Here is a 27,775-nt window from a genome sequence, read left to right as displayed (position 1 = left end):
CTGAGCCTCTGCTGCACTACTAGTGAAATGAAAAGGATATTCCCATATAACAGGGCCTTCATGAGAACAAAATGAGAAGTGTCAAAGCTGGCCGTGAGCAAGGTGAGAACCCTGAGCCAAGGACCGCACGGCCCTGCCCCAGAGAAGGGGGCTGCCGTGGAACAACCGACTTTCGAATCCACCGCACGAGCTCCGCAGCGACAAGAAAGAAGCGCTCGTGCCAAAGTCGCAAAGGAGCCTTGCGGTGCCCAAACCTCGCGAGATTTCTTGGCAAAGTCATCTTCCCAGCCACATCTCGCGAGATCAAGATTCATGAGCAGCTATCGGCCGGTTAGAGCTTGCGGGGAAGATGGAGTATCCTGCATTGGGCACGGTGGAGAATGCGGACAGCGGCGGGGCCAGGTCGTACAACAATTCGGAGGAGCGGGAGGGCCGGGAACCGGATGGGCTGCGCTTCGACCGCGAGAGGGCGCGCCGCCTCTGGGAAGCAGTGTCCGGGTCGCAACCAGTGGGGAGGGAGGAAGGTGAGTCCGGGGGCTTCAGAGGCTGGAAGCCCCTCGCCCGCCTGCTAGTTTCGCGGGGAGTGGCGGAAGCGCGGGGCGGGGACATGGACCGGCCCCCAGGTCTACGGTCACACCCCCTGGCGCTCGGCCCGCCCCCTTGCGCGAGGCGCCAGGGGACTCCCTGACTCGTGCACCACGCTATGGCCCGGGCGCCGTGAGCCAGCTCCCCTGAAAAATCCAGGCTGCGGCACCCCAAGAATCGCGCGCAGATGGTCAGTGGCCTTCTCACGCTCGCCGTGGGCTTCTTTCCCCCGCCTTCGTCACGTACCAGAGCTCACCTCTTCCTGAATTCGAGGACTGGAATCTCTAGGCTTGCCGTCTAGGCCATCTCGGAGACCCCGAGAACCTTCCCTGCCAGCCTCGTAGCCCCTTCACCGTCCCAGTTTCCAGGTTCTCCCATCCCTAGTGTCTTTTGCCTCCTTTTTTCATGCCCTGCACTTCCGAGGGCTGTAGAAGGCCGCCTCCTTACCTCAGTGTTCCTTCTGGACTTGGTGACTGAGTCCTGGCTTACCTCTTTTGTTTTTTGGTGTCTTTTCTCTTGTCTCCACCAGCTGGGTCCTTTTTCTAATATGGGGGCCAGGAGCCTGAGAAGCTGGTCAGGGCATTCTTTGGCTCCAGCTTCTTGTTTGTATCCCACGCTTGACCCAAAGTTGAGAATGGAATACATAAGGCCACCTAGAAGGGCATTTCTGAGCTTCCCAGCTTGCTCTGCACTTGACCTGGCCCTGGATAAGATGGAGATAGAAAGAGGAGAATAGAAAGAGCTGCTGTGACCCCGTTTTGTGACCCACTTCACAGTTCTTAGCAGAGCTAGCTGCTTAACTCTAACCCAGAAGTACACAAACTGGGCTTTTGTGCTAATCCTGTCAGGTAATCTGCAGAGAAATCAGATTTCTCTAAAGATTTGTTTGCTTGCTGAGCAGACTAATCTTGGAAGTTAATATATTGCTTGTGAACTGATTGCCATGGGATAAAATGAAATTTTTGACCACATCCAAGGAAGATATGTTTAAATTTGGGGTGGTACACATGACAGACCTATACCCTATATATACTCTACCAGTTAAACTAGTCTTGTGTGACTCTTAAATTAATATGAGGCTCCTATCTCCCTCATTCTTATACTTTCAAACTTGTTTGGCACACAGTTACAATTTTCCTTTCATTAATTTGACAAATACTCTCTTCCCAGGATTGGCTGGAAATCAAAGCTGCAGAGATGAAAATACTGTCCTTGCTCTGGAGGGGCTTGTGGTCTAGTCCCGGAAGCAGACGCCAAGACAGTTGCAGTATAATGTAGTGGGTGCAGTAAGAAAGTCTAAAAGTTGGGGGTACACAAACAGGAAGTGACCTTTGTCCTCAGGGGACAGAGCAGGCATGCTCTGGACCTTGAAGCAGAGAACACAGCAGCTGTGCTCTGGAAAGTGAACTGTTTATGTGTGTATGAGGGCACACAATCACTTAAAGACCAATTCATTTCTCTGATCTCACTTTGTCCAAGGATTTGTTTGAGGTCTAGATAGATACCTATAACACCAAGTCCTACTCACTTTGGGTTTTTTGTTTTCTCTTAGTTATAATTTTTGTTTTCTCATTGAGTTGTAATTTATACACCATAAAATTCACCCATTGTAACTGTACAATTCAATGATTTGTAGTAAAAGTATAGAGTTGTATAACCCTAGGCCAACTTCTATTTCCATCACTCCAATTAGTTCCTTTGTGCTTTTTTTTTTTTTTTTTGGCTGTGCCAACTCTTAGTTGCGGTATGTGGGATCTAGTTCTCTGACCAGGGATCAAACTCGGGGCACCTGCATTGGGAGTGTGGAGTCTTAGCCACTGAACCACCGGGGAAGTCCCTCTTTTGTGCTCTTTTACATTAAATCCCCACTCTCACCTCCTGCCCTTGGCAACCACTAATCTGTTTTCTGTCTCTATAAATTTGCCCTCTCCGAACTTTTCACATAAATGGAACATATAGTACATAGTCTTTTGCATTTTGTTTCTCTCACTCAGCATGTTTTTGAGGTTTAGCCAAATTGTAGTGAGTATTAATACTTTATTCCTTTTTATTGTTAAATAAAATTCCATTGTATGATTCTTGCTTTTTTATCCTCTAATGATCTATGCCTTTCAAGTGGGCTGTTTAAACTATTGACATTTAATTTAGTTGTTGATATGACTAGATTTGCTGTCCCTCCTTCATGACCTTGTGAAAATCAGCCCTTTGTTTCACATTCTAGATCTCTCAGCCTCTGCCCCATACATCTTCTGATTATCTACAATATAGATACAAAATAAATCCTACCAATTAGGTGCTTTCTCATAAGATTTGGAAGGTAGAAATGTGGTGAAAATCACATTCCTGAGACTATTGGTACTATCAAGAAAAACTGTAAAACTATAAGGTCTTCCCACATCAGTGTTCCACCATCCATTCTCCAGCTTCATAGGTTAAGAGGCCTGTTCAGTGACATGGAGCTTCTTACTTCAGCAAGGCTGCGGTACAGGCCTCAGAGACTATCTCACATGTTGGAACAGTAATGCGTGCATTGTTCCTGGAGACATTTCCGGAAGGCTCAGCCTAGTACCTCAGTCTTTCCAATATTTTCTAAGCACCTAATTGCTTGTATCAAACCTGTCCCCTGTGGTAATTGTGGTAGATGGATTAGAGTTGTATCTGACCAACAGAGATGCACATTCAGGCCACCTTCTCAGAATTCTGATAACTCATGTAAGTCTTTTTCCCCTCTGTGGACCTTAGCTTCCTCCAGCCTCATGAACTTCTTGCAGATTTTTGTAAGTCAGGAATTCAGGAAAGGGTTGACTGGACAGTTCTGACTCAAGGTCCCTTTTGCAATTGTAATCAGATGGTGGCTAGAGCTGAAACAATAGTGGATGGAACTTCTGGAGGCTGACTAGGTATCTCTTTTTTTCATGTAGTCTTGGTCTCTCCATGTGATTTCATGATGGAATAGTTAGGACTTCCTCCAAGCTTGGAAGAAAACTGCTTATGTAGTGGCTTAAGACTTGAAGAACAGTGCTCGCTTCGGCAGCACATATACTAAAATTAGAACAATACAGAGAAGATTAGCATGGCCCCTGCTTAAGAATGACACACAAATTCGTGAAGCATTCCATATTTAAAAAAAAGACTTGAAGAGCAAATATTCCCACTTTGGTTCATTTTTATTATATGTCTTCCACATGTCTGTATGTTGCTTAGTGGTCAGACAGTGATTCAGTAACACCTGGAGTCAGTAAGGCCTTAGTCCTCTGCAGTTGGATCTGTGGGTATGTAGGAAAGGGCATTCAAAGTTCAGGCCATTTTAAAGTCAGCCCTAACTTTTATTTTCTGTCAGGCTCTTTTGCATCAGTTAGGTTCATGTGAACTACCAGAGTTGGCCAGGAGTATTTAGCCACCTTAGGCCCTTTTAGGTCCCCACTGCCACACAGTCTCAGCCACAGACATGACTAACCTCAGGTTATAGTAGAGCCTTTGGCCTTTCCTGCTCACCTGCCTCTGAGACCATCACTTGCACCGACATTATCAAAAGATCAGGGCATTGTGTACCACTCCAACTCAAGTAATTTCCTCTTTCATGGGGAAGCTGTTGCTTCTCACATCCTGCCTCTTCCTGGTAGAACCTCTGCTCTGACTGAGTGCGGGAGGTGATAAGAGCAGTCCCAGATCCCTGCTCTTCTCATCCAGAGTTCAGCAGTTGTGCAAGCATAACTGCTTCCCAGATTGTTAAGTACCTTTGATCAGTTTCCAGAGCACTGAAGGGATTGTTTCTGTCAACTTTGTCCAGTTTTAGTTGCTCTGGGTGAAGATGATTCCTCACTCTACTATAGCTGCAAGCTCTACCTTCTACTCATTTTATGTCCAATTTCACTTTCTCTGCCTGACTTCTAAATTTGGGGGGTTCAGGACTCAAAATCCCAGGGGCTTCCCTGGGATTGGTAAAGAATCCAGTCCACTCAGAGGTAAAGAATCCACCTGCCAGTGCCGAAGACACTAGTTCAATCCCTGATCCAGGAAGATTCCACATGCTGCAGAGCAACTGTGCCTGTATGGCACAAGTAACGAGCTTGTGCTCTAGAGCCTGAGAACCACAACTACTGAGCCCACAAGATGCAGCTACTGAGGCCTGTGCACCCTAGAGCCTGTGCTCTGCAATAAGAGAAGCCACTGCAGTGAGAAGCCCACACCCTCCGCACCTGGAGAAAAAACCCACACAGCAACAGAGACCCAGCACAGTCAAAATAAATAAATAAATATTAAAATCCCAAGATCTCTTTCCTTTTCCATCTACATTAGGCATCCTCTTCTAGTCCACCGCTTTAAACATGATAAATACACTGATGATTCTCAATTTGTATCTCCAGCTCTGACCTTTCCCTTGAACTCCAGGCTTGCATCTCTAGGTGACTACTTGATATCTCTACCCATGTGTATGATAGACCACTCATGTTTAATATAGCTGAAGGAAAAGTCTTAATTTCCCCTCCAACACTGTCTTCCTCCACTTCTCATCTACTTGTTGCTCAAATTCAAAACCTAGGAGTTATCCCTGACTCCTGTCCTACTTCACCCCCTCCATCCAGTCAGAGAAAGTGGATGTCAGATCTACTTCCAGAACATAATTCCAAATCCATCCACTTTTCCTCGTCTCCACTGACAACCTACCTGGTCCAGATTTCTGTCATGTGCTGCCTAGAAGACTGCAGCAGCCTCCTCCCTGCTCTCCCTGCTTCTGTTCCTATTCCCATACAGTCTGCTGACACAATGAACAGACTAATCTTTTCAAAACGTAAGCCATATCTTACCACTTCTCATTGCACTATGAATAAAATCCATAGTTCAGATCATGGTTTATGAGGCCTATACTGGTTCAAGCATTATCTGGCAGGCCTCAAGCTGTTTTTCCCAACTTCATTTCCTACCACTATTCACTCATTCACCATACTGTATCCACAGTGTCCTTCTCTTCATTTCTTGCATATGCCAGACATTCGTGCCTCAGAGACTTCATTAATTTATTTGTTGAAGTGTAACTGATTTATAATATTGAATACGTTTCTGCTGTACAGCAAAGTGATATTTTTTTCATATTATTTTCCATTATGGTTTATCATGGGATATTAAATATAGTTCCCTGTGCTATACAGTAGGACCTTTTTGTTTAATTCATTCGACATACAGTGGTTTGCATCTCCTAATCCCAAACTCCCAATACATCCCTCTCCCACTCCCTCCCCTTGGTAATGACAAGTCTGTTCTCTATGTCCGTGAGTCTGTCTCTGTTTCATAGATAGGTTCATTTGTGTCGTATTTTGAGATTCTGCATGTAAGTGATATATGTTATTTGTCTTTCTCTGTCTGACTTCACTCAGTATGATAATCTCTAAGTGCATCCATATTGCTGCATATGACATTATTTCATTCTTTTTTATGGCTGAGTAATACTCTATTGTGTGTAGGTATCACATTTTCTTTATCTGTTCATCTGTTGATGGACATATAGGTTGTTCCATGTCTTGGCTATTGTGAATAGTGCTGCTATGAACATAGAGGTACATGTATCTTTTTGAATTATAGTTTTGTCTGGATATACACCCAGGAGTGGGATTGCTGGATCATATGGCAACTCTATTTTTTTCAATTTTTAAAGAACCTCCATGGTGTTTTCCGTAGTGATTGTACCAATTTACGTTCCCACCAGCAGTGTAAGAGAGTCCCTAGAGAGTCACCCTCATTCAGCATGTGTTATTTGTAGACTTTTTAATGATGACCATTCTGGGTCATGCATTTTATTAGATATTGGGGATACAAAGTCATAAATGACATGGTCCTTACCTGTTTAGTCTCTGGGAATCAGATTCTGAATATTCTTGAGAGGAAACCCCATCTCCTTTAATAAAATAATCCAACATCTCCAGGCAAGGAGAGGATGCCTGGACCCTGGGTAACATTTTCCTCTTGTGGGCTTTGCATTCTGAGGAGCCTCTCACCCTCCCTTTAAAAAGCTCTCAGGGGCTTCCCTGGTGGTTTAGTGGTAAAGAATCCACCTGCCAATGCAGGAGACACGGGTTCAATCCCTGATCCAGGAAGATCCCACATGCCACACAGCAACTGAGCCCATGTGCCACAACTATTGAGCCTGTGCTCTAGAGTCTGGGAGCCACAACTACTGAGCCCATGTGCTGCCACTGCTGAAGCCCATGCACCCTAGAGCCTGTGCTCTGCAACAAGAGAAGCCACTGCAATAAGAAGCCTTCACACTGCAACAAGTAGCCCCTGCTTGCTGTGACTAGAGAAAGCCCGCGCACAGCAGTGAAGACCCAGCACAGCCAAAGATAAATAAATAAAAATTAAAAAGCTCTGTCCCAGATCTATTCACGCAACCACTTCCTTTTGTTTCTCTGAGAATGGCTGAGGCAGCCAAAGTCTTTCAGAAAAATTTACCAAACACTGTAGGAGAAAAATGGGGAAATAAACAAGGGACTCCAAGGAGCAGAAATATAGCCAGACAACACCCCTTCTTCCCAAAAGGGCTGTTATAAATAAGCTTTCGTTCTTGCAGGAGAAGAACCTTAAAAGTTCCCCACCCAAAAGTTCCCTCCAGGAAATCTTGTCCACTTTTTGATCCAGAGTAGAAGATAAAAAACATGGATTTGCCATCTCATCATGGTTTTCTAGACTTATCCCTGCCTCAGATTATCAATGCCATGGTGATAGAAATGTCTGGAGTGAGATTTTACTCCCTCTTCAAAAAGTAAGGCCTTGTTTTCCAGGTGCAACAATTAAGTACAGGTTAATACTGTGGTTTCCTACAGTGTGGAACTTACATGACATATTGAGTAATTTTAGATATTTCAAAATCTTGATTTCAGATCAAGAACAGTAGGAGAATTATTTCCTTTTCAAGTCTTTCAGTCCTTCCAGTTCTACCTGAGAAGACGTGTCAGTTGGTTGCTACCATGTCTTAACACGTCTCCTCACAGTTGCCACTCTCTTGATGTTCCTTTTAGGAAGCTCTGCAAGCTTCTCACACCAGTATCTAGCTAGAATTGTTTCTTTTTTAATGTATTCATTTTTATTGGTTTTTACTTAAGTTTGTAATTTAAAGACTCCTTTTTAAAAGAATTTAGTGAAGAAAGTTAGCCTACATAAAATTATAAAGTAAGTTATAGATTTGGTCGCACAAGAATATAGCCTGAGTCATGAAAGCCCTTAGGGGAGGGGTGGCAGATTTAATAGCATGGCATTCCATTATTCAGTGCCTGCATTTGAGGCAGTGTTCAAAGACAGTGCTATTGAGGCAGGTTTTTAACTCACAGAGTGTTTATTTTTCTCTCTGTAGTGGAACACATGATCCAGAAGAACCAGTGTCTCTTCACCAACACCCAGTGTAAGGTTTGCTGCGCCTTGCTCATTTCTGAGTCCCAGAAGCTGGCACACTATCAGGTATGCCCTTGGACCTTAGTACTTTCTAGACCCAGTGCCACGTCCCCTCTTCTCTCTGGCTTGCACAGTGAATTCCTTCTTAGCCACCCAGATGTTGCCTCCATGCATGTTGGCTTAATTTTTGACTGAGTCTTAATTTGACTGATTGTCTTAATTTGACTGATTTACTTAATTTTTCTGAGTCTCATTTCTCCATCCAAATCAAGATCATTGTACTTATATCTTCCCTTACAGCTTGGTGTAGTAGAAAGTCTATGCTTTAAATAAACCTGTAGTTGAATCACAACTCTGCTACTCCTCTTGGTCAAGAAACCTCATTATCTTCAGCCTCAGTTTCCTCATCTATAAGATTGAGATGATGATAATTTTCTCATAAATTTTTATGATTAGATTGGACAGCATCTAAGTACGTTATTCAAAGTAGGAATTCAATAAACTATATTTTCCCCCTACCCTCTCCTCCTCAAAAGTTTCTGTGAGGATGAACCACTGAAAATCTAGTAGATATTTTTGAGTGCCTTAGGTATGAAATGGCATTTGGGTATCTTTGATCTTTTTCCTGGGTTCTTACAGAGCAAAAAACATGCCAACAAAGTGAAGAGATACCTAGCAATCCATGGAATGGAGACACTAAAGGGGGAAATGAAGAGGCTAGACTCAGATCAGGTAATCCAGCTGCCATGTTGAGACCACTCACTTCCTGATGAAGCCAGCAGGCAGGTTGGTGTGGTGGAAAGGGCGTGGGCTTTGAGTCAGACTGACTGGGCTTCAAATCCTGGCCCTGTTGTGTGACCTGGGCAAGTCTTGATCCTTTCTGAGGCTTGATTTCTTCCTCTGTAATAATGAGGATGCTAATATCAACTACCTTTCAGGATTTTTCCAAACAAAAATGAAGGAAGGTTTATTAAAGCACCCAACACAGAGCCTGGCACATAGTAGGGCCTCAGTAAATGGAGCCATTGTTATATATTACGTTGAATGGTTTGTCAGAGTAGGACCACTGTCCATGCCCTACTAAGGAAGAGAGAGGAAGGAAACCAGAATGCTTACGTTCTTGAGATCCAATGGAAAGAACTGAGTTTAGCACTTGAATATTGAGAATAAACAAGTGGAAGGAACACTTTTCCAAATTCTTGCTCTGATCAAGATGTAAACATGTTTGCTTTTGCCTTAGCAATACTGTGAGAATTATGCTGAAACAACCCCAGTCCCTCAGGTATACCATTATTTTTGTTCCATAGCAGGCTGTGCAAATATCATGGGATGATAAGTCAGCAGACTAGGGCCAAATACTAGCTCTAGAACTTACTGGTTGGGTGACCTTGGACAAGTCACTTAACCTCTCTGTAGAGATAATAGTTGCTACCTTGTAAGGGTATTGTAAAGTCAAATTACAATTCTAGTGGATGTTCAGTGAGTTAGACTGTACACTACAAACTGTGCCTCCCTATCACAGGGGCCACAGGTTTGGAAGGGCGTTGCTTATCCTTTCTCCACATTCACTGGACTAACCCCCTAGTTGCCTTCCTTATGATGTGGAATTCAGAAAGACAGTATCAACTCTGTGGCCCTGGGCAAGTCACTTTACCTCTTTATATCTCCAATCCCTCAACTCTCGGGGTGGTCCAGTAGTTCAAATGAGATCACAGACTCCTCCACATCCAACAAAGAATTATTCAGCCCCAAGTGTTAATAGTACCAAAATTGAAAAATCCTATCTTAGAATGAATATTTTATTCAGAGAGCAGACCTGAAAGAGATCCTGGAAGCCCTTAATATAGGCTTGAAATACATTGTTTTCTAGCCTAGTCATAATCATCAAATAAAATCCAATGGGCTTGTTCAATAAACCCTGAACATCTGCTGTGTGCCAGTCTCCCCCAGGGTGCTAAGGATAGGAAACATACGTGAGTCTAACGGTCTTTGCCCAAACGTTGAACTTGAGTCCACAGGAAAGTCTCCTAAGCTACAACACTGTCAGTTTAGGGTGGCACGTGGTATGATAGAGGTCTGTTTAATGTATTCCAGGAGTATAGAGGAAGAATAAAGCTAATTCTTCCTGGAATAATCACACAAAGCAGGTTGATAATTCTTTACTGAGTAATTTTCTTGAGTAAAAGTCTCTCAGAAGAGATGATATTTAATCGGGCCTTGAAGGCTAAGCAGACATATGCCAGGCAGGAAAGAAAGGAGGACCATTCTAGGCAGTAGGAATGGCCCAAGTAAAACGTGGAAGTAGCAGAGAACAAAACGGGGAGTGGTGAGTAGAGCATGAGATGAAGTAGCTCAGAAAGAATCCAGAAAGGTAGGTTGGGGTCAGTGTGTGAAGAGGGCCTTGAAGGCCCATTCTCCTATGGGCAGTGGGGAACCAGTGAAGATTTTCTGGCCGGGCAGTGGCGTGATCAGACCTGTGTTCTTTCTCCTAACCAGAAGAGCAGCAGAAGCAAAGACAAGAACCAGTGCTGCCCCATCTGTAACATGACCTTTTCCTCCCCTGTCGTGGCCCAGTCGCACTACCTGGGGAAGACCCACGCAAAGAACTTAAAGCTGAAGCAGCAATCCACTAAGGTGGAAGGTACTGGTTTTCCTGAGTGGTGCTATATCGGGACCCCTCCCGTCCTCAAGGCACCAATGCCAGGTGCTCCCAGAAATGCTCACTGGGGCCGCAGACTTGAAGAGGTTGAACTGCTTTTGAGAGCCCTTAAAAATATCAGAGTAGACACAGCTTCATTGAAATGCAGCCTCAGAGTCCTACTCACCTAACCTTCCTTTCTTTGGTTATATCAGTCTTTCTCTGTAGAAGCTTCTTAGCCCTGAGCTTTTGTCCTGACAAATAATTATAACTCGGGAGTGCCTAAGTCCTCCAGGCTATGCACACCAGGAGAGCATTCTGTCTCCTGCCTCTCTCACTTAGATTTTTCCCTCCTAGCATCCACCTGCCCTTATTACCATGTATTCCAAGTTAAAAGTTAGATTTTTGTCTTTTTTGTGTGCTCAGGTTATGCCCTGTTCACTTTAATCCTCTAAGCTGCCTGTTCTCCTCAGGACAAGGACCTGCCTTTCAAAGCTGAAGACTTCAGCACTGCCAGTACTGCCCAACAAACAGTGTTTGCAGCTGCCATGAATCCATTCCCAGGGCAGTGACTTCTAAAATAACCCCCTTTATCTTGTCACCACTGGGGCTCAGCCTTCATTTTCATCTCATTAACTACTGACTTTTTAGGATTTTACATCTCTGCTAACTGCAGTTAGTTAGCAGTTGGTTAGCAGACTGAAGGTTCTTTGACTTTTTAGGATTTTACATCTCTCCTAACTGCAGTTAGTTAGCAGTTAATTAGCAGACTGAAGGTTCTTTGATCTTTATATCATTTTTTTCTCAGTAATTTTTCTTCTCTATTTTGGACCAAGAGGTAGACTATACTATCTGTAATACTTGTCCTTTTTTGAATTGCTGTATTATGAAAACAAGACAATTATGTTTTAGAAGACTTTGAAGAATAGGGTAAAAAAAAAAAATCACTCATAATTATACTGTCTTACCACACCCAAATCTAGTATTCTAGCAATAAAACAGCAGATGAAGTCATGGATGCCCAAGTTTAAATCCTGGCACTGCTATTTACCATCTGTATGACTGAACTTAATGCATGAATTTTCTCACCTATAAAATGTTGATAATATCATCTACTTCAAATGTTATGAGGATGAAATAATGCATATAAGGGCCCTGAGACATAATAGATGTTCAGTAAATGACATTTTAGGATTTTTTTGTTTTGTTTTGTCTTTGGGCCGTGCTGCACGGCTTGCAGGGATTCAATCCCAAGTAGGGATTGAATCTGGGCCCCAGCAGTGAGAGCGCCAAGTCCTAACCACTGGACTGCCAGAGAGTACCCAGCAGATTCTATTGTCGGTATTAGCAGCACAACCACGATAGTGAGTGGAATCCCCACATAAAATGCAGCGGTTGGTCAGGCATTCACCACCCAGAGCATGTCATTGGCCTTGCTTCCAATTTGTTCGTCATTAAGTTATACTAGTACTAGTTGTTTTTTTTGTGAAGTCACTGTTGGTACCATTTATGGTACCAAAACATTAGGCCAAAGGAAACTAGCTTAAGAACAGAACTTTGTAAGATCACTTATCTTTAGATTTATATGAACTTGTCTTTACATAAATGGGAAAATTCCCTGGAATATTCCTGGACCAAAGATTCCATATCGAAGAGTTTATTTTTCATATTTACTTTTGGCCCTTGCCACATAACAGATGTGTTTTTATATAATTATAATCATAGTTCATGTACCATTTGTATCTTGCATTAACTTTTAATTTTGTAGTTAGAGCACATTTCCATGCTATTACATGAGTTTATAACTATATTTCTGAAAGTAAACGTTTCTCTAATGTAAAAGTAATACAAGCATATTGTAGAAAGTATGGAAAATATAGATAAATGGAAAGAAAATACCCATAATTTTACCATTCAAAGACAACCACTGTTAACATTTTGGAGTACTATTTCTCCTATAATCTTTTGTTATGTGTATGTGTGTATATCTGTGTCTATATTTGTTTTATGTATGTCTAGCTTATGTATATAAATGTAAATACTTTAACTTTATTGTTTTTATAAAAACAATGCATACTCATCATTGTTACTTCTAGTTCAAACAATGCAAAAGGTTCAAAGAGAAGAGTAAATACCACTCAAATCCTACCACCAAGAGAGAAACACTGTTAATGTGTTGGCAGCATTTCAGAATACCAGTACACACATACAGATTGCACTTATGTCTTTTAGTAATGATATGATCATATTGTGTGTATAATTTTATTTTATACTCTTTTCACTAGTAGAACATTTGTATTTCTCCATGTTATTAAAAAGTTTTTCATAAACATTGTTAATGACAATGTCCCGTTGCACCACATTCATTTAACCATCCTCTAATGATGAATATTTACGTTTTCTCCCTCTCTTTTGTTGGTATTTATAAATAACACTACAGTGAACAGTCCTGTAGAATTCTCTTTCTATATTTCAAGTTGTTTCCTGAAAGAAGACTCCCATAGCTCTCATTTTTATTGGATGTCCATTAAATGGTTCCTCCAACTTTAATGAACCATTCACCTCTGATGTTTCTCTTTAGTGTCTTTTAAAGATTGGCCTTTACATTTTAATGACTATGATTATCTCTTCTGATATCAAAAATCTACACTCACTGTAGAAAAGGTGGAAAATACTGAAAAGTATCCTTTTACTCAATGCTTTTGGTCTTTCTCTACACATTACCAGTTGTTTTACAGAACTAAGGACAAAAGAAATAGTTTGCTATATAACCTGCCTTTTTTTTTTTCACTCAACACCACATACTGAATATTTTCTCATATTATTGAATATTCTGCAACATGTACATTACTTTTCCAGTGACTTGTTGAAATAATGACTAAGGAAAATTAATAGCCAGGAGAATCAAGAGTCTCTCTACTGGAAAACCATGTAGGAAAAGCCAGCAACTTTCTTCTGGCTTGTTGAAAATCCTCGAAACTTCCCCCATTGAAGTGGAAGGGATGAAAGAGCATCTGTGTGTGAGTGCTGCTGAACCCCACCCCTCCTCCACCGTTGGTGGGAGTTCTAGGCCACATTCTTAAAGCAGTGGTTACTGGATTGATACCATTCCAGCCACGTGGGCTCATGAGTGAGCCATGGCATCCACCTTTTAAAGCAGCAGTGCAGCCTATAGTCAGGACATTTGTTGGCCCACAGGAGGTTTACACATATGCCCATACCAGGCTCTGATTAGCTGAATTCATAGATCCGAGCCAGGGATGCTTTCTGTAGGTAAACGCATGGGCTGTAGCCTTCTTGTCTCCCTGCCACACTCTGGCAGCCTGGCATAGCAAAGAGGGCATGGACTCTAGGGTCACACAGACCTGGATTCACTCATTAACTGAGTGATCTTTGGTAAGTCATTTCACCCATCTGAGCCTTGGTTTTTCTCTGTATCATGGCAAGATGATACCTACTGCAGAGCATAATTCAGAAGACCAGAAGAGAAAATGTATATACAAAGCTGGTAACTAAATGTCAGTGTCATTCTCCTCTCCCAACTCAGCGTAGAGGGCAGTGCAGCTCAAAAGGCCCCCTTAGTGTGGCGCCTTTTCTAAATGACCCTCTAGACCCTCAGGCTGTGCATCTGTGCATTGGCTTCCAGATCTATAACGGGTACTTTAAGGATGGGAATAAAACACCCACATTTCTTGTTCTATGTGCTGTAACATTCTGGGGAGTTCTGAGGGATGAAAAGATTGCAAGCATGTACATCTCTCATCTATTGTAATTTGGCAGATGGGTAGCAGAAGTGCAGAACCTCCTCGGAATATGAGAAAATAGGGATTCACGTGCCTAAAGTAGTTTAAGCTGCCAAACAAAGGAGCCGGTCTTTGGGTTCCCCCATATCTTCTCAATTAGAGAAGGCTTTCACTGTGTGATTCATACAGGCAATGCCCCATATGCAAGTATGATTAACTAGTGACCCAGCCTTTCTTTGCATTCAGCATACATAAAAGCCTCGCACCTTCTGGGTTTTTTCATTGTTTCTGTTTGAATTTTCTCACCACAGCTCTGTTGAAACGCCTTACAAACCCTTTCCTTATGGCCTCCACCTTAGCCTTGCACCAGAATAGAGAGATGATAGACCCAGACAAGTTCTGCAGCCTCTGCCACGCGACTTTCAATGACCCTGTCATGGCTCAGCAACATTATGTGGGCAAGAAACACAGGAAACAGGAGACCAAACTCAAACTTATGGCACACTACGGACGGCTGGCCGACCCTGCTGTCACTGACTCAGGTAAGGGGCCTAGCTCACACCCAGAGCTGGATCAGGGCTTGACTGCTAGAGCTCCCTGGACCATCAAGGGTATGCCTTTCCTCTTTAGGTCTTCTGAAGCAAGCATTGCAAATTCAAATGCTTGCAAACGCTAGATGGGAAATTTTGATAAGTGAAAAAGCCAGAAAGGGATGTAGTCAGCTGAGGAGTACGTGCCTCTCCTAGGCAGTGCTAAACATTTGTTACCGTATCTTTCAGTTTTTTGAAAGACTCTGGAAGCCAGATTTACAGCTGACCCTCTTTTGCTCTAGTCCCTGCCCCTGCTTTACTTGGTCCTGCCTGGCCATTCCCTCATTGTCTCTTTTTTATTGGCAGGATTCAGGCACTGCAGTGTTTCAGGCCGCTTATCTTAACTTGTATCCATTCTTTTCTTGTATCTCAAGCCAAAGCCTTCTCCTTGTATTCACCCTCCTCCATTTAAGGCTGAATTACCATATTTAATCCTAGAACTGTCTCCTAGATACTTTTTTCTTGCTTAAATCATCTGATTTCTTTACAGATCAACTAAATTCCTTCATGAAAACCTAGGTGGGGGGAAAAGGTATCACATCCCACTTTGATATTAATGTATACAGCATAATTTGATCCCCACAGCATTCCTATAAAATAGTTTGTGATTTTCCCAATTTACAAGTAAAGAAGATGAAACTCAGAGTGACATGCTAAGGTCATACAGCTGATATGACCTGATGTTAATAAATGACAGTATCAGTCGGGGTCTCTGGCTCTGTCTGATTCCAAAACTTACACTCCTTCCCCCTGCCTCCAGCTTTAAGTGTACTTGGCTGGAGGTGCTCCAGGTACAGGGTGTCAGCAGAAATATCGAACTGACTCTGACCCCCTTCTTACAGAGGTGGGGTGTTGACCTGGGATGTGCAAGCAGGGACTTCCACTGACAGGACTTCTGCCTTCCCAAACGATTTAGGTTGTTCGCAGCTTGGCTTTTTTTCCCTGCTGGCTTCAGTCCACCCTTGTTCATTCATTCTTTCAGACAGTCATCCTGCACTTACCAATAGCTGCCATAGTCCAGGCCTTAGGCTAGATACTCTCACGTGTAATTACCTGATTTAATCCTCACAGCAACTCTGTTGTGCACAGTTGATTATTCCCATTTTACAAATGAGGACATTAGCATCAGAAAGATGAAATGGTTTGTTCTGGATCCCATGCTAGACTGTGGCAGCCAACACTGAAATCCAGGTAAGGTTCTGTGGTAGGTCCACAGAATAGTTTCCATGGGGCTTCTGGCATGTATCATGACAAGTATGAGTCAAATGAGAGATGGATGACCCAGAGTGTCCAGATGTCTCCCACAAGGGTGAGATGTAGCCTCTACCAAGCAGATTAAACAAGACTTGGAGTTTGCTTTGTACTCCAGGCCCACATTTCTCTCATTTATTCAAGAATGCCAAACTAAGCCCTGCATATCATTCAGGTAGCCGAATGCTTTCAGTCGCTGGAGCTCTCGACATCCCTCCTGGGTTACTGGAATCCTCTTTCTGTACCCCCTATCACCTTCGCTCCTCCTTCCTTAGGGCCTTGCCTCCTGCACAGAGCAGGTCTGCTTTCTCTGCCCTGTTCTGATCCCCTAGTTTCTTCAACCTCTGTACATGGGACAGGCTTTCAGGTCTATTCATTTCATACAAAGTCAAGAAATGTTTGTTGAGCTCTTTCCTAATATACGCCAGGCATTGTGTATATAACATATTAATTACATGTCCATGTTCTTATGGAGCTTAGAGTCTAGCAGAGCAGACAGGCATTGAGCAATTAACTACAAGTGTGGCAAGCTTTAGAAAGAGAAACAAATGGTATGCTATGAAGATAACTTAAGATGGAGGAGCAAGGATCAAAGGCTCCCAGAAGCAAAAGGGATAGTGTGGGGCAACATGATGCTGGGGCGATGAGCAGGTATCCTATCATGGCACTGTAGGTCATGTTTGAGATTTGAGCCTTTATCCTAAGAGCACTGGGAAGCCATTCACATCTTCAGCATTATTAGTTAGAGCATTCTAGTTACAAAGTGGAGAATGGTTTAGAATGAGGAGGAAGGGTAGTGGAGAGAGACCAACAATGAGGCTGTTGCAGTAATTCGTAGTGGGGAATATGGGAGCTTGGACTAAGGTGGCATTGGTAGAGATAGACAGGAGTAAATGGATTCAGGAGGTAGATAGGAAATAGAATTGGCCATCCAGTGTGGCAGCTGAAGGAAAGCGAGCAGTCAGGGTTTAGCCTTAAGCCACAAGGTGAATAACCAGGTTTTGGCAGCCTGAGTTTAAGACACCCATGAGATATCCAAGTAGGAATGTTCAAGAGGCAGTTGGATACATAGGTGTAGACCTAAAAGAAAGGTCTTGGTTAGAGATTGGTTCTAACCACCCATTTTGGTGGTTAGAAACTGCTAAATATTGATAGTTTCATATGTTTGAAGCTAATAAGTGGTACTTGAAATCAGGGAAACGAATGAGATCCCTTAGAGAATTTGGAGAGAGAGGAGTGAAGGGCCTAAGGTTGAGCCCTCTGAAAATTCTGATGTGCTATAAACATGGATGAACCTTGAGGATATTATACACAGTGAAATAAATCAGTCACAAAAAGAAAATTCCTATATGATTTCACTTGTACGAAATATCTAGAGTAGTCAAACTCATAGAAACAGAAAGTAGAATGTGGTTGCCAGGGATTAGGAGAAGGGAGAAATGGAGAGTTTAACGGGTATGGATTGGCAGTTTCACAAAAATGACAAAAGTTCTGCACAGTAACGTGAAGATACTTAACATGATGAAAACACAAATTTCTCTAACCCAGAACTGTCCTTTAACATTAACGGAATTGGACACTTAAAATAGATTAGATGGTAAACTTTCTGTTATTTGTATTTTACCACAATTTAAAATAGTAAAAAAGGAAAGAAAGAAAACCAAGATTGAAACCTCTGAAACTGGCAATAGTAAATGGTAAAGGTCAAACAAGAGACAGCAAAAGAAACTAAGAAGGAACCACCAGCGAAGAAAAATCAAGAGTGTGGCATGCTGAAAGCAAGAGCAAGAGACTGAAGGAGGAAGGAATCAGCCGTGCTGTCAGGCACTGTTGAGAAGCCAAATACAAAAGTGTTGCATAAGCATCCATTTGTCCATTAAGTTTAGATACAGGGAAGCCTCCATTGGCCTCAGAAAGAGCGTGTGTGCGTGTAGAGGGATAGGTTGCAGAATAATTGAGAGACAAGGAAATGGAGAAGCAGTTGTAAACAGGGCTTTCAAAGTCTTGGCAGTAAAGGGAGGAGATACAGGTGCTTTTCCAAATAAATCAGATGTTTTAAAATGAGCTCTAGTGACTTATTTTTCATAAGATCACAGGGGGAAACCAGAATATCAAACATGTCAAATGAAAACCAGATAAAAATGGATGAGTGTGGGTACTGAACAAAGCTGTTTTTTAGAAGCACCAATGAATTCTTCACTTACCCCAAGTGACGATTTGAATCTAGCTTACAGATCAGTATACTCTGCACTGAGATGTACTTTGCATAGAAGAGTCCAGAGACCTGTGGTGCAGAAGAAAGGATGAGAGCTTCACAAACCAGAGGGCAAATCCAGCTGTGACCCCAGGTCACTTAACCTCCCTGAGCTTGCTTCCTGCTCTGATAAATGGAGAAAACCACCTACCTATCTTCCAGTATTGTTATAAGAATCCAAGGGCATATGTATCTAAAATTTTGTCATGGTGCTTGGTGTTTAATAGATGATGAGTGAGCTTTTGTAATCTGGGCATCAGTGACTCTTAACCATTGGTGGTTGTTACCCCCACACCAGCCGCGGGTTCTACCCTGGACCTTGCAGGGATGGTGGTTCTGCTAGTCCATTATGAGTCTTTTGCCTGTTTGTGTTGAACCATGAATTCTGGCCTTCAGTGTCTAAAAAAGACCTGAAATCTAATTGCAATAATTTTCCCCTTAAATACTTTAAAAGGATATGTCTTCCAGGAAATACCTGAAGATACAAGAGAAACAAAGGTAGCTGGGAACATTGGCTAGCTTATTGAATTAGAGGAGATTGTTGGTGTTCCCAGCTGCCATGGAAGGCTGGTTAAAAGATACTCTCCACTTTTTTGCCAGCATCACTCATGGAACCTATAAGAGTGAAATACAAATAAGCCAGAACCTCATATTTACTGGACACTTACTATGTGTCAGTTACTTTTATTTGAATGATTACAATAACCTTATAAGGTTGATACTAATATTAACTGCATTTTATAGGTATGGAACCTAAGTCTCAGGGAAGCCCCACTTTTACACATATCAGAGAGGTTAAGTACCTAGCATGTGGTCCTACAGGTAAGAAATGATGGAGCTGGGGTTTGAACCTAGGTGATCTCACTCCAGAGCCGTGAGGTTTTAGGATGGCAGATGACTCAAAAGGTGTGTCAGAGGGCTCTTGAAGTCATGTATACAGTGGCCTGCCTTGCTCAGCTGGCATCAGGCATGCTGGGTAAGTAGAACCTCATAGTCAGCCACTCCTGTTTGCCATTCACTAACTCTGTGTTTGTGGACATGTGACCATGCCTTATTTTCTTCCTCTGTAAGAGAAGGATGGTTTTCATGGGATCCTTATGAGCATCAATCAAAATAATATAAAGTGCATGACTATATCAGGCACTTGGTAAATAATAACTGCTTTTTATTTATTTATTTTTTTATTTTTGTATATACTGCAATTTTATTTCAATCGCACAAACGAAGTTAGCGTGTAGGAAATTTAAATGGAACAGTATGGTAAAAATAGCAGAGAAACAAAAATTCTACAAAGGAAGTACACCTAGAGCATGAGGATTCAACATTCATTAGTGTTTCATCTTCAGTTCTGATTGACAGTTGATGCTTGCAAATTCTGAAACAAACTTTGAGATCATGATGACTATTCTGAAGAGATTTCAGTATCAGCACTAAGGTTGTACATTCAGTTGGTTTGCAGTTGACTTGTTAGCCATTTACATAGTGTGTAGTACAGATTTGTCACAGGTCAGATCACAGTGTTAAAGGAAAGAAGTACCTTCCTGTAATTAGAAAGGATCCCCTAAACTGCACTCAGCTTAAGACATCCAGTGTACAAGAGCACGAAAACCATCATAATAACGTGGCTCCAAGGAACATAGTTTTGATAAGGAAAATAACCTAAGCTTCTGTTTCCCGTTTTAATTACTGAAATCTCTAACAGTGACAAAACTGTCACACAGGACAGTAAATGTGTACAGTAATTCAATCAAACTTCTTGGAAAGAACACATTTAGCAGTCTGGGATAAAGCAGAACGACAGGAAATAAAATGTGATTCAACACTGGTTCTTTTTGTCATTTTACATAGACATGTTAATATTTAGACCAAGGCACAAAACGTTTAGTGCATAAACCAGTTTCTTCTTCAAGATCTAGCATTTTTAGCGTAGTCTTTTATCTTACTTTGGACCACTTATACCCAGTACTCTATCCTACTGTTTAACTTAATCAACAAAATCAAAAATGATTTCTGACCAGATTTATGGGGGACATAAACATTTATATCTCCAAAGTGTTTGCATAACCAAAAGTACGGTAATAAAGATGGGAATGCCTCCTATTTCTTTAAGAAAGTAGTACTTTATAAGCTTGCTGCATCTTTAATGTCTTTACTGGTGGATGACAATATCTGATAGAAAAAGAACCGCATATTAGAATTATGATAGCTCATCCATCACAGATTAATTGTAATTGTAATCTATTGCTTTTTATTGTAAATATTATGGGTATGGTATAATTGGTTTATAGTTGAGAAAAGCTGAGGATCAGAAAGGCAAAGGGATTTAGCCAAGGTCATGCGAATGCAGAGCCAGGAGTCCAGCCCCATTTCTTGGCTCCCAACCCATGCTCTCTCTGCTAGACCATGTGAAGAAAGGCCACTTTGTCATTGGAGCAGCCCTGTTAGTGAAAAAGGGTGTCTGTGAGCCCCACAGTAGAGAGAGAGATTAATTTTCCTTATAGGCCTTCTCGTTAATTACTGTTATTGCAAGCCCAAGGAGAGGGCTGCCTTCCCAGAGATCTCTCATCTAAGGGCACAGTCCAGTTGGAAAAGAGTGACACCAAATGTCACTTCTTTGTTCTATCAATCATTTATTTCCTCAGCAGACAGCTACTCTGGACCAGGCTCCATGTTGGGACTAAGGCTACAGGGCAGTGGGGAACAAGGAGGTTCCCAGCTCCAGGGAACACACAGGCATACATGTGCCCCTGATCATTGAGTCATTGAGGCCTCTGGGATTCTTACCAGGGCCAACGACCTAACCTCACTCCACTCGTCCATCTTCAGAAGGGCATTTGCACATGCTGTGAGAAGCACAGAGTCCCCAGGTCCCTTCTTATTGGATTACTAAGCATCTTGACTTTTACGTGTGTTTCAGCCGGGAAGGGCTACCCCTGCAAGACATGCAAGATAGTGCTGAACTCCATAGAACAGTACCAAGCTCATGTCAGCGGCTTCAAACACAAGAACCAGTAAGTAATCACACTTTGAAATTCATGGGTCTGCAGCAGGAGTTCAGGGCTTCGGAATCAGAACAAAGCCAGGTATTCCTTGGCTAAAAAGGAATCCTGGTGGTCTTTTCTTTTTAGTTAGCAGAAGCTCGGTCAGTCAACAGAAGTATCCCCTATGTGAGTTCTCCTGTCAGCTTCTCCCCAGTCTTTAGACCTGTTGGGCTGAAGGTTTTAGTAGAAAAACAGAAATGATTCTCTTAGTGGTCTCCTAAATTTTTTGGCAACATGTTATCAGTCTAACTGGGGACACTCCCCAACCCCAACCCACCACTGGCTTGAAGACCCTAGTCTTCACTGCCATTGGTTCTGTGGCAAGAGCTCCCTCTACAGGTTATTACCAAATATGACCAGGTTCTTTGATTAATCAAATACTGAACACCTCTGAGTGGTAGCCCAGACAGACCCAGTCTGACAGACTCAGTCCCTGCTCTGATAACCTAACATTCTGATGGGAGGAGACAAAAACGACGACCATGCAAACCACCAATAATTACAAATGGTGGTAAGTGCTTTAAAGGGAAGAGACTAACAGAGTTGTCTGTAATAATCTTGAAAATGACTCACATTCTTTGGTTGAGCTCCTGGTCTGTTGCAGGCCATATGCCAAGCAGATTCTCTCAGGTAATCCTCACAATAGTCCTGGGAGGAAAGGGTTATTCTAATTTACAGACATAGGCGACCAGCAGAGCTACAATTCACACTGAGGCTTGGCAGGCTCACAGCATGCTCCTCCAGGGCAATGCTGACTAGGGGGTTGTGGTGCCATGTGATATGAACAGGCCACATCTGGCTGGGAGGGCTCAGATGGTTCAGTCCCTGCTTTTCAGGAGGGTAGTGTGGACGGTGTGCCACAGCATAACCTTCGGAGATAGGAATTATCCCTGTTTTACAGATGAAGAAACAGTTTCAGGCAGATCTGTTGAGATGACTGCTTTGACTTTGAGGATTGGTTCTGCATTGCTTACAGAGCAAGTGAATTAAGGTGGTAGAAGTGCAGAGTGTTAGGCTCAAAACGTTCTTGGTCCTCTCTGCTCTGCCTGAAGTCTCTTCTCCCACACTGGCTTTATTGATAGATGCATCTTTAACTGGGAGAACTCGTGAGGCTCCCCTTAGATATGATTTGAGACAAGCCCTCGCAACTTGGCTTGCATCTCGCTTTTAGCATTGCAGCTTGGCTGGTGGCAATTTTGGCAAACAGCTCGGAACCAGTCAGAACCCTACCGTGGGGCTACCCAGACCTGAAAGTGCTAGTGTTGTTTATTATTTTCTTCTTACACTTTCCAGCTGTGTGACCTTAAGTGAGTCAATAAACCTCTTTGAGCCTCCGATTTGTTCTCTGTAAGATTATGGTACAAAAAAGCAAAACAAAGACTATAGTATAATTTGTTGAACACGTAATTCAGTCTCATTTAATTTGCAACAGCGTCTCTGAACTAGGACTCCCCCAACCCTTTACAACCCAAGGAAACCTAATATCAGATAGATTAAGTAACTTGCCATAGATCCCATGGTTACTTGGAGTTAGACCCAGTATTCAAACCTCTGACTCCAAAGCCCATTCATTTTGCTCTGCTGTTTCCAAATGGAGCTCTTCTTCCTCACCTTATGGGAAGAAGTAAGTGTTAGAGATAATATATGTGAAGTCCTAGTCCTGATAAGAGGAGCTATTAGAGATAAGCTTTCATTCACTCACCAACGATTTATTGTTCACCTATTATGTGTCAAACCCTGTTTTGAGCACCAGGGCTATGGTAGGAACCAAGACCAATGCTTTTCTCTTTTCCATTTGATCCCCCTCTGATGGTAGAAAGAGATCCTAAACAAATCCAAAACAAATCAGACAGTATCAGGTGATACTAGTGAGGTCATGACTGGAGAGCCACTTGATTCCATGTGCTGAGGAGAATGGTCTTTCTATCCTATCCAGGTCATGTAGAGCCCCACAGGCAGAAAAAGTGGTTCAGTATAGAGGAAACGCATGGGCTTCAGTCCTGAATCTACCACACTTTAAAACAGCTTACTGTGGGCAGGTCACTTATACTTTCTGAACTTAAGTTTCCTTGTATATAAGATGGGGGTGCTGGTCCCCCCGGCCTGCAAAATTAGCAGAGAATGAAACAGTATACTGAAAGCAGAACACCCGGCCTTGTGCCTGGCATGCAGTGGTCCTCAGTAAAGGAGAGCTGCCCTGCTTATTACTCCACACCCTGAAAGAGCTGTACTATCATTAGAATAAGCTACCTGGGATACCATCACAACCACCACAGACTAATCCTATGCCTTTGTTCCCTCTCAAATTACAGGTCACCAAAAACCGTGGCATCACCTCTGGGCCAGATTCCCACGCAAAGGCAATCCATTCAGAAAGACTCAACCACCTTGGAAAACTAGAGGTGTTTCTGTCCAGCAACCCAAGTTGAACCAGCCATGAGCCAGCTTCCTGTTACTGTGGTCAGCCCTTGGCTCCCTCTTCTTCCTTTCTTACACCTGGAGAGTACACAGGCCTGAGGCAGGAGTAGACCATAGACAGCCTCAGATTGGCCCAGGCAAATCTACTTCTTCTCCTCCCCTTTGGAATCGGCCCTGTAGGTCAGGGTAAGGGAAGCAGAGATGTTGACAGGACTCGGTATTTCCCAGGGTGGTAATTTGGAGGATGGCCTTTCCCTTTCATCAGCCCTTCTGGGCCATATGTCATGAGACCCCAGGCCTGTCTTTCCACTAGAGGTCACTTATGGACCACTCCTTGCAGCTAAAGAACAGAGGTCTCCCTAAGCTCTAGGCATCTCCAGTGAAACCCGGAATTTTCACTCTAAGCCTTGGCCTAGGTAGGAAAGGGCAGATGGAAGTGGCTGCCACATGGAGGCTTGGAGTTCATGTGACACTTCCCGCCCCCCAAAGAGTGTGAGCTTTCCTGAGCCTGGTATCTGATGCTGGCCAGTTGTCCAGTTTTCTGCCCACTGTGAAGTCTCCTCCTGGAGCGGTGACACAGTCCTGGCAGAGCACTGCTCTCCCGCTTTCCCCTTCTCCACAGTCCTGAATGGTGCTAAGGACCTGCAGCAACTGGGGACAAGCTAGAGCCGAAGGAGGCCTCAGCGCCCAGTGGGATCACAGAAAATGCCAACAGAGGCCTTTCCTCTCCTCCATCAGAGGTGCTCTGGCACAGGGTCATGTGGGAAGGTCCCCACGTAAAAATTTCCTGGACGGCTCTCTCCCTTTAAAGGGAAACTGCCCTCACACCAGCCAGCTCCGAGATTGGCCGCTGTCCTTCGGCCCTACTGGTCCTCTTGTTCCCCTTGCGAGCAGACCATCCACCCAGGCTGCTGTGGTGCTAGTCCTCCCCCATCACCCACTAGGAGACTCTGAGACCAAGGAGCAAGACGGACCCTTAAGGGAATAGAAAAGAGAGCTGGCGTAAGCTTTTGCAGTGAGGAAACAGCTATGTCCCCAGCCCCAAATGTAGATTTCTACAACACTGCTGTGCTTTATGGCCTGGGACTTCACTGGGAGTGGACTTTACCTCATAGCTTTCAAACAGGAATTCCATGGAGGGTCACCCTCTGAGGTCCCTCCTCACTGGGTCAGAGAAGTCCACATCTGCTCTCGTGGGCTCCTCCCTCCACTCCCTGTCCCTTCGCCTGTAAATGCCTTTGTGTATTTGTGTGTGTGTGTGTGTGTGTGTGTGCGTGCGCGCGCACGCTCGTGCGCACTTATGCTCTATCTTTTGGTCACTGAAGCATCTAAATAAAGAATTTCTCCCATGAGCCAGACTGCAACTCAACAGATCTGGGATTTGAATCATCTAGTATGTGTATCTTTACCCTTTGCCCTCACCCTGCTCAGACTTCCAGCACCCTAAGCAGTAATTTTAGGAGCGGGGACAGAAACAGGAATCCAAATTGCTTGGCAGCTCTGTAGAAGTCCTACAGAGTCCAGGTGCCCTAAATTCAATACAAGCTTATCTGCTCATGTACCTCCCGCTATCTTGGAGGGCCTCACAGAGGTCTTTAGAAGCTTTAAGCTGGGAATCTACTTTGTTTGAGATGATCGTGTGGCTGCTGTGTGAGAAGGAATTCAGGGGATCAGGAAAGGAGATGTACAGGGAGGCCAAAAGGGAAGCGGTGTCCAATTTGACTCTCTCCAGACTAACTCCTTCAGGGCAGAGACCTAGCGTCATTCATCTCCATTCCTCTGGTGGACAGAGTGGTTTGTCGTGCAGTGTTTGTTGAATGAAAGAATGAATGAATGAGGATGCATAAGAAGGGATGGGCTTCTCCTGCTCAGCTAATACGTAGCAGTAGGCTGGTGCCATGGGACTTGTCATTCTTGGAAAACCTTTTCCATGACCCAGAAATGAGCTGGGAAAGGAGTGCATGCGATGACTTCAGCAGCCTTCTTTGCTTCAGACAGCCAGATCTGAGGAAGGTGCCCAGGCGGCCTGAACTCCCATTCTTCACTCAGCAAATTATTCTTGGGAACCTGCTCTTCACCAACTGGGAAAGGTCCTACACAGCTCTCAGCTTCCAAAGCCTAACTGCCTTAGCAGTTTCCCCAGAGTCCTTCTACCCCAACCAAGATGTCATGATCAGCCCCACCTGCCAGGCAAGGAAGCAAAAGGCAGAGAGATGAGTGAGCTGCCAGAGTATGAGCCCTTGACCTGCAGGATCCCTTAGTCAGGATTCAAGAGTCCTACCAGCTGTGTGCCCAGCCCTGTTGGCCTGGGGATGCAGGAATGAACATTCTCTTAGAGCCCTTGGGTAGCTCATACAGTCAAAGATCATTATGGTGATAGAGGGTTATACAGGATGCTCTGGGAATGCACAAAGTTAGTAGGCACTAACTCAGCCAAGGGTATGAAGACACTGAAGAAATTGGGAAACTAACATTTGATCTCTATAACAACCTTTTGAGCTAGGAGATGATACTCCATTTTATAGAAAAAGAACAAGGTTCAAAAAGGTATAGTGATTTGCCTAAGGTCTCACTGCTAAGAGCAAAATGGAGCATAGAATCTGGTTCTCTAGATTCCTTGTCTTTACAAACAAGGACCAGAGTGCTTCCCCCATGACCCCTGGGCCTGTCTCACTCATCTGGCAGGGCCACGGTCTCACAGAGTGAGTAGCCACTAGGCAGGGGCGGCAGCGGCACCATCAAAATGAGATTGGACGAGGCTCTGTGGTTATTTTATATTCCCATCCCCCTTCCCCTCTCATAATTTTACCCAAGATTCCTGGTGTATTAGACTCTAGTTGTAACTGTAAGAAACTTAAAGTGATTATCTAAAAAAGGAAATTTATTGAGTCTCCAAATGAAACAGCCTTGTACGGGGATGGCTAGATTCAGGTTCTGACACAGTTGTCTCACTCTGGTTTGCTCTGTGTGGCCTCTTGCCCTGGGCAGACTTTCTCCAGAAGGTGGACACAGCCTCTGGCAGCTTCAGGTTTATATCCTAATAGATTGGTAACTGCAGTGGAAAGAACATCTTTTTCTTGGTACCAGTAAAAAATGCTGGGATTGACTCATTAGCCCATCTGGATCTGTTCCCATCCCTAAACCAGTCGCTGCAGCTAGGGGAAATGGTCGTCTGGGCACCTGGAAAGGAGTGAGTCCCACCTACAATGCACTGACAGAAAGAGAGAAAGATGTGCTTGCGTCAAAGAAGAAAATGCAGACCTCCCTCTGTCCCAAGGGAGAATAGTGGATGTGGAGGGCAAAAATAACTGTTGTCAGCCATATTCAAAGATTATCTTTACTTGATCATTGCTTTTCTAATGTTTTGAGATACAGCATACATTCAATAATGTGAGCCAAATTTTTTAGAGTACAATTTGATGAGGATGGTTGTATCCATATGGTCAGTCAGCCTCCAGATCAAGACAGAAAACATCACCAGTCCCCGGAGGCTGGCCTGGTTTCCCTTCCTAGTCAGTATCCCACAGAAGCAAACACTATCTTGACCTGCCTTACCATAGATTCATTTTGCTTGCCCTTCAATTTTATAAAAAGGGACTCGTCCGTGCATCCCTTGTGTTCAATATTATGTCTGTGAGATTCATCCATGTTATTGTGTGGATCAGAAGTTCATTAAAACAAAAAATTTATTTCATGCTGGATAGTAGTCCATTCTATGAATATACTGTAGTTTACCCATTCTACTGCTAATGGACAGTTGGGTTGGTTCTAGTTTTGAACTATTATAAATAAAGCCACTATAAAAAATTTTTCTGTGTCATTTGGTGTGCACATGCACGCATACATTCAGGAATAGAATTGCTGCATCGTGG

General features: G+C 43.4%; 1 protein-coding gene and 1 non-coding gene across 4 annotated transcripts; both read left to right on the top strand.

Moving 5' to 3' along the window:
* The first annotated feature begins 290 nt into the window (after nt 1–290).
* ZNF346 (zinc finger protein 346) lies at nt 291–27,263 on the top strand. 3 transcript variants are annotated; one of them, XM_027546889.1, is made up of 7 exons: nt 291–524; nt 7,931–8,034; nt 8,608–8,700; nt 10,465–10,609; nt 14,661–14,891; nt 21,362–21,455; nt 23,798–27,263. In XM_027546889.1, exons 1-7 carry the CDS (start codon nt 350–352, stop codon nt 23,883–23,885), a joined length of 930 nt encoding a protein of 309 aa, XP_027402690.1. In that variant the 5' UTR covers nt 291–349; the 3' UTR covers nt 23,886–27,263. The 3 variants fall into 3 exon arrangements, with proteins under 3 accessions (XP_027402690.1, XP_027402691.1, XP_027402692.1); XM_027546890.1 differs by having other exon boundaries at nt 292–524; nt 14,709–14,891; XM_027546891.1 differs by having other exon boundaries at nt 297–402.
* Nucleotides 3,604–3,710, top strand: LOC113896782. Its single transcript, XR_003512140.1, has one exon. It is a non-coding gene; the product is annotated as a U6 spliceosomal RNA (small nuclear RNA).
* Nucleotides 27,264–27,775: the final 512 nt, after the last annotated feature.

The sequence above is a fragment of the Bos indicus x Bos taurus genome, chromosome 7, assembly GCF_003369695.1.
Source record: "Bos indicus x Bos taurus breed Angus x Brahman F1 hybrid chromosome 7, Bos_hybrid_MaternalHap_v2.0, whole genome shotgun sequence".
In the NCBI taxonomy this organism is placed as follows: Eukaryota; Metazoa; Chordata; class Mammalia; order Artiodactyla; family Bovidae; genus Bos; species Bos indicus x Bos taurus.
This window is presented reverse-complemented; position numbering and strand designations above follow the sequence as displayed.

Bases quoted from the DNA above. Each gene is read 5' to 3' on its own strand.
- ZNF346 (XM_027546889.1), top strand. From the start codon at position 350: ATGGAGTATCCTGCATTGGGCACGGTGGAGAATGCGGACAGCGGCGGG. The intron at 10,610-14,660 runs GTACTGGTTTTC...TTCTCACCACAG, and splicing joins GCAATCCACTAAGGTGGAAG to CTCTGTTGAAACGCCTTACA. The intron at 14,892-21,361 runs GTAAGGGGCCTA...CGTGTGTTTCAG, and splicing joins CCCTGCTGTCACTGACTCAG to CCGGGAAGGGCTACCCCTGC.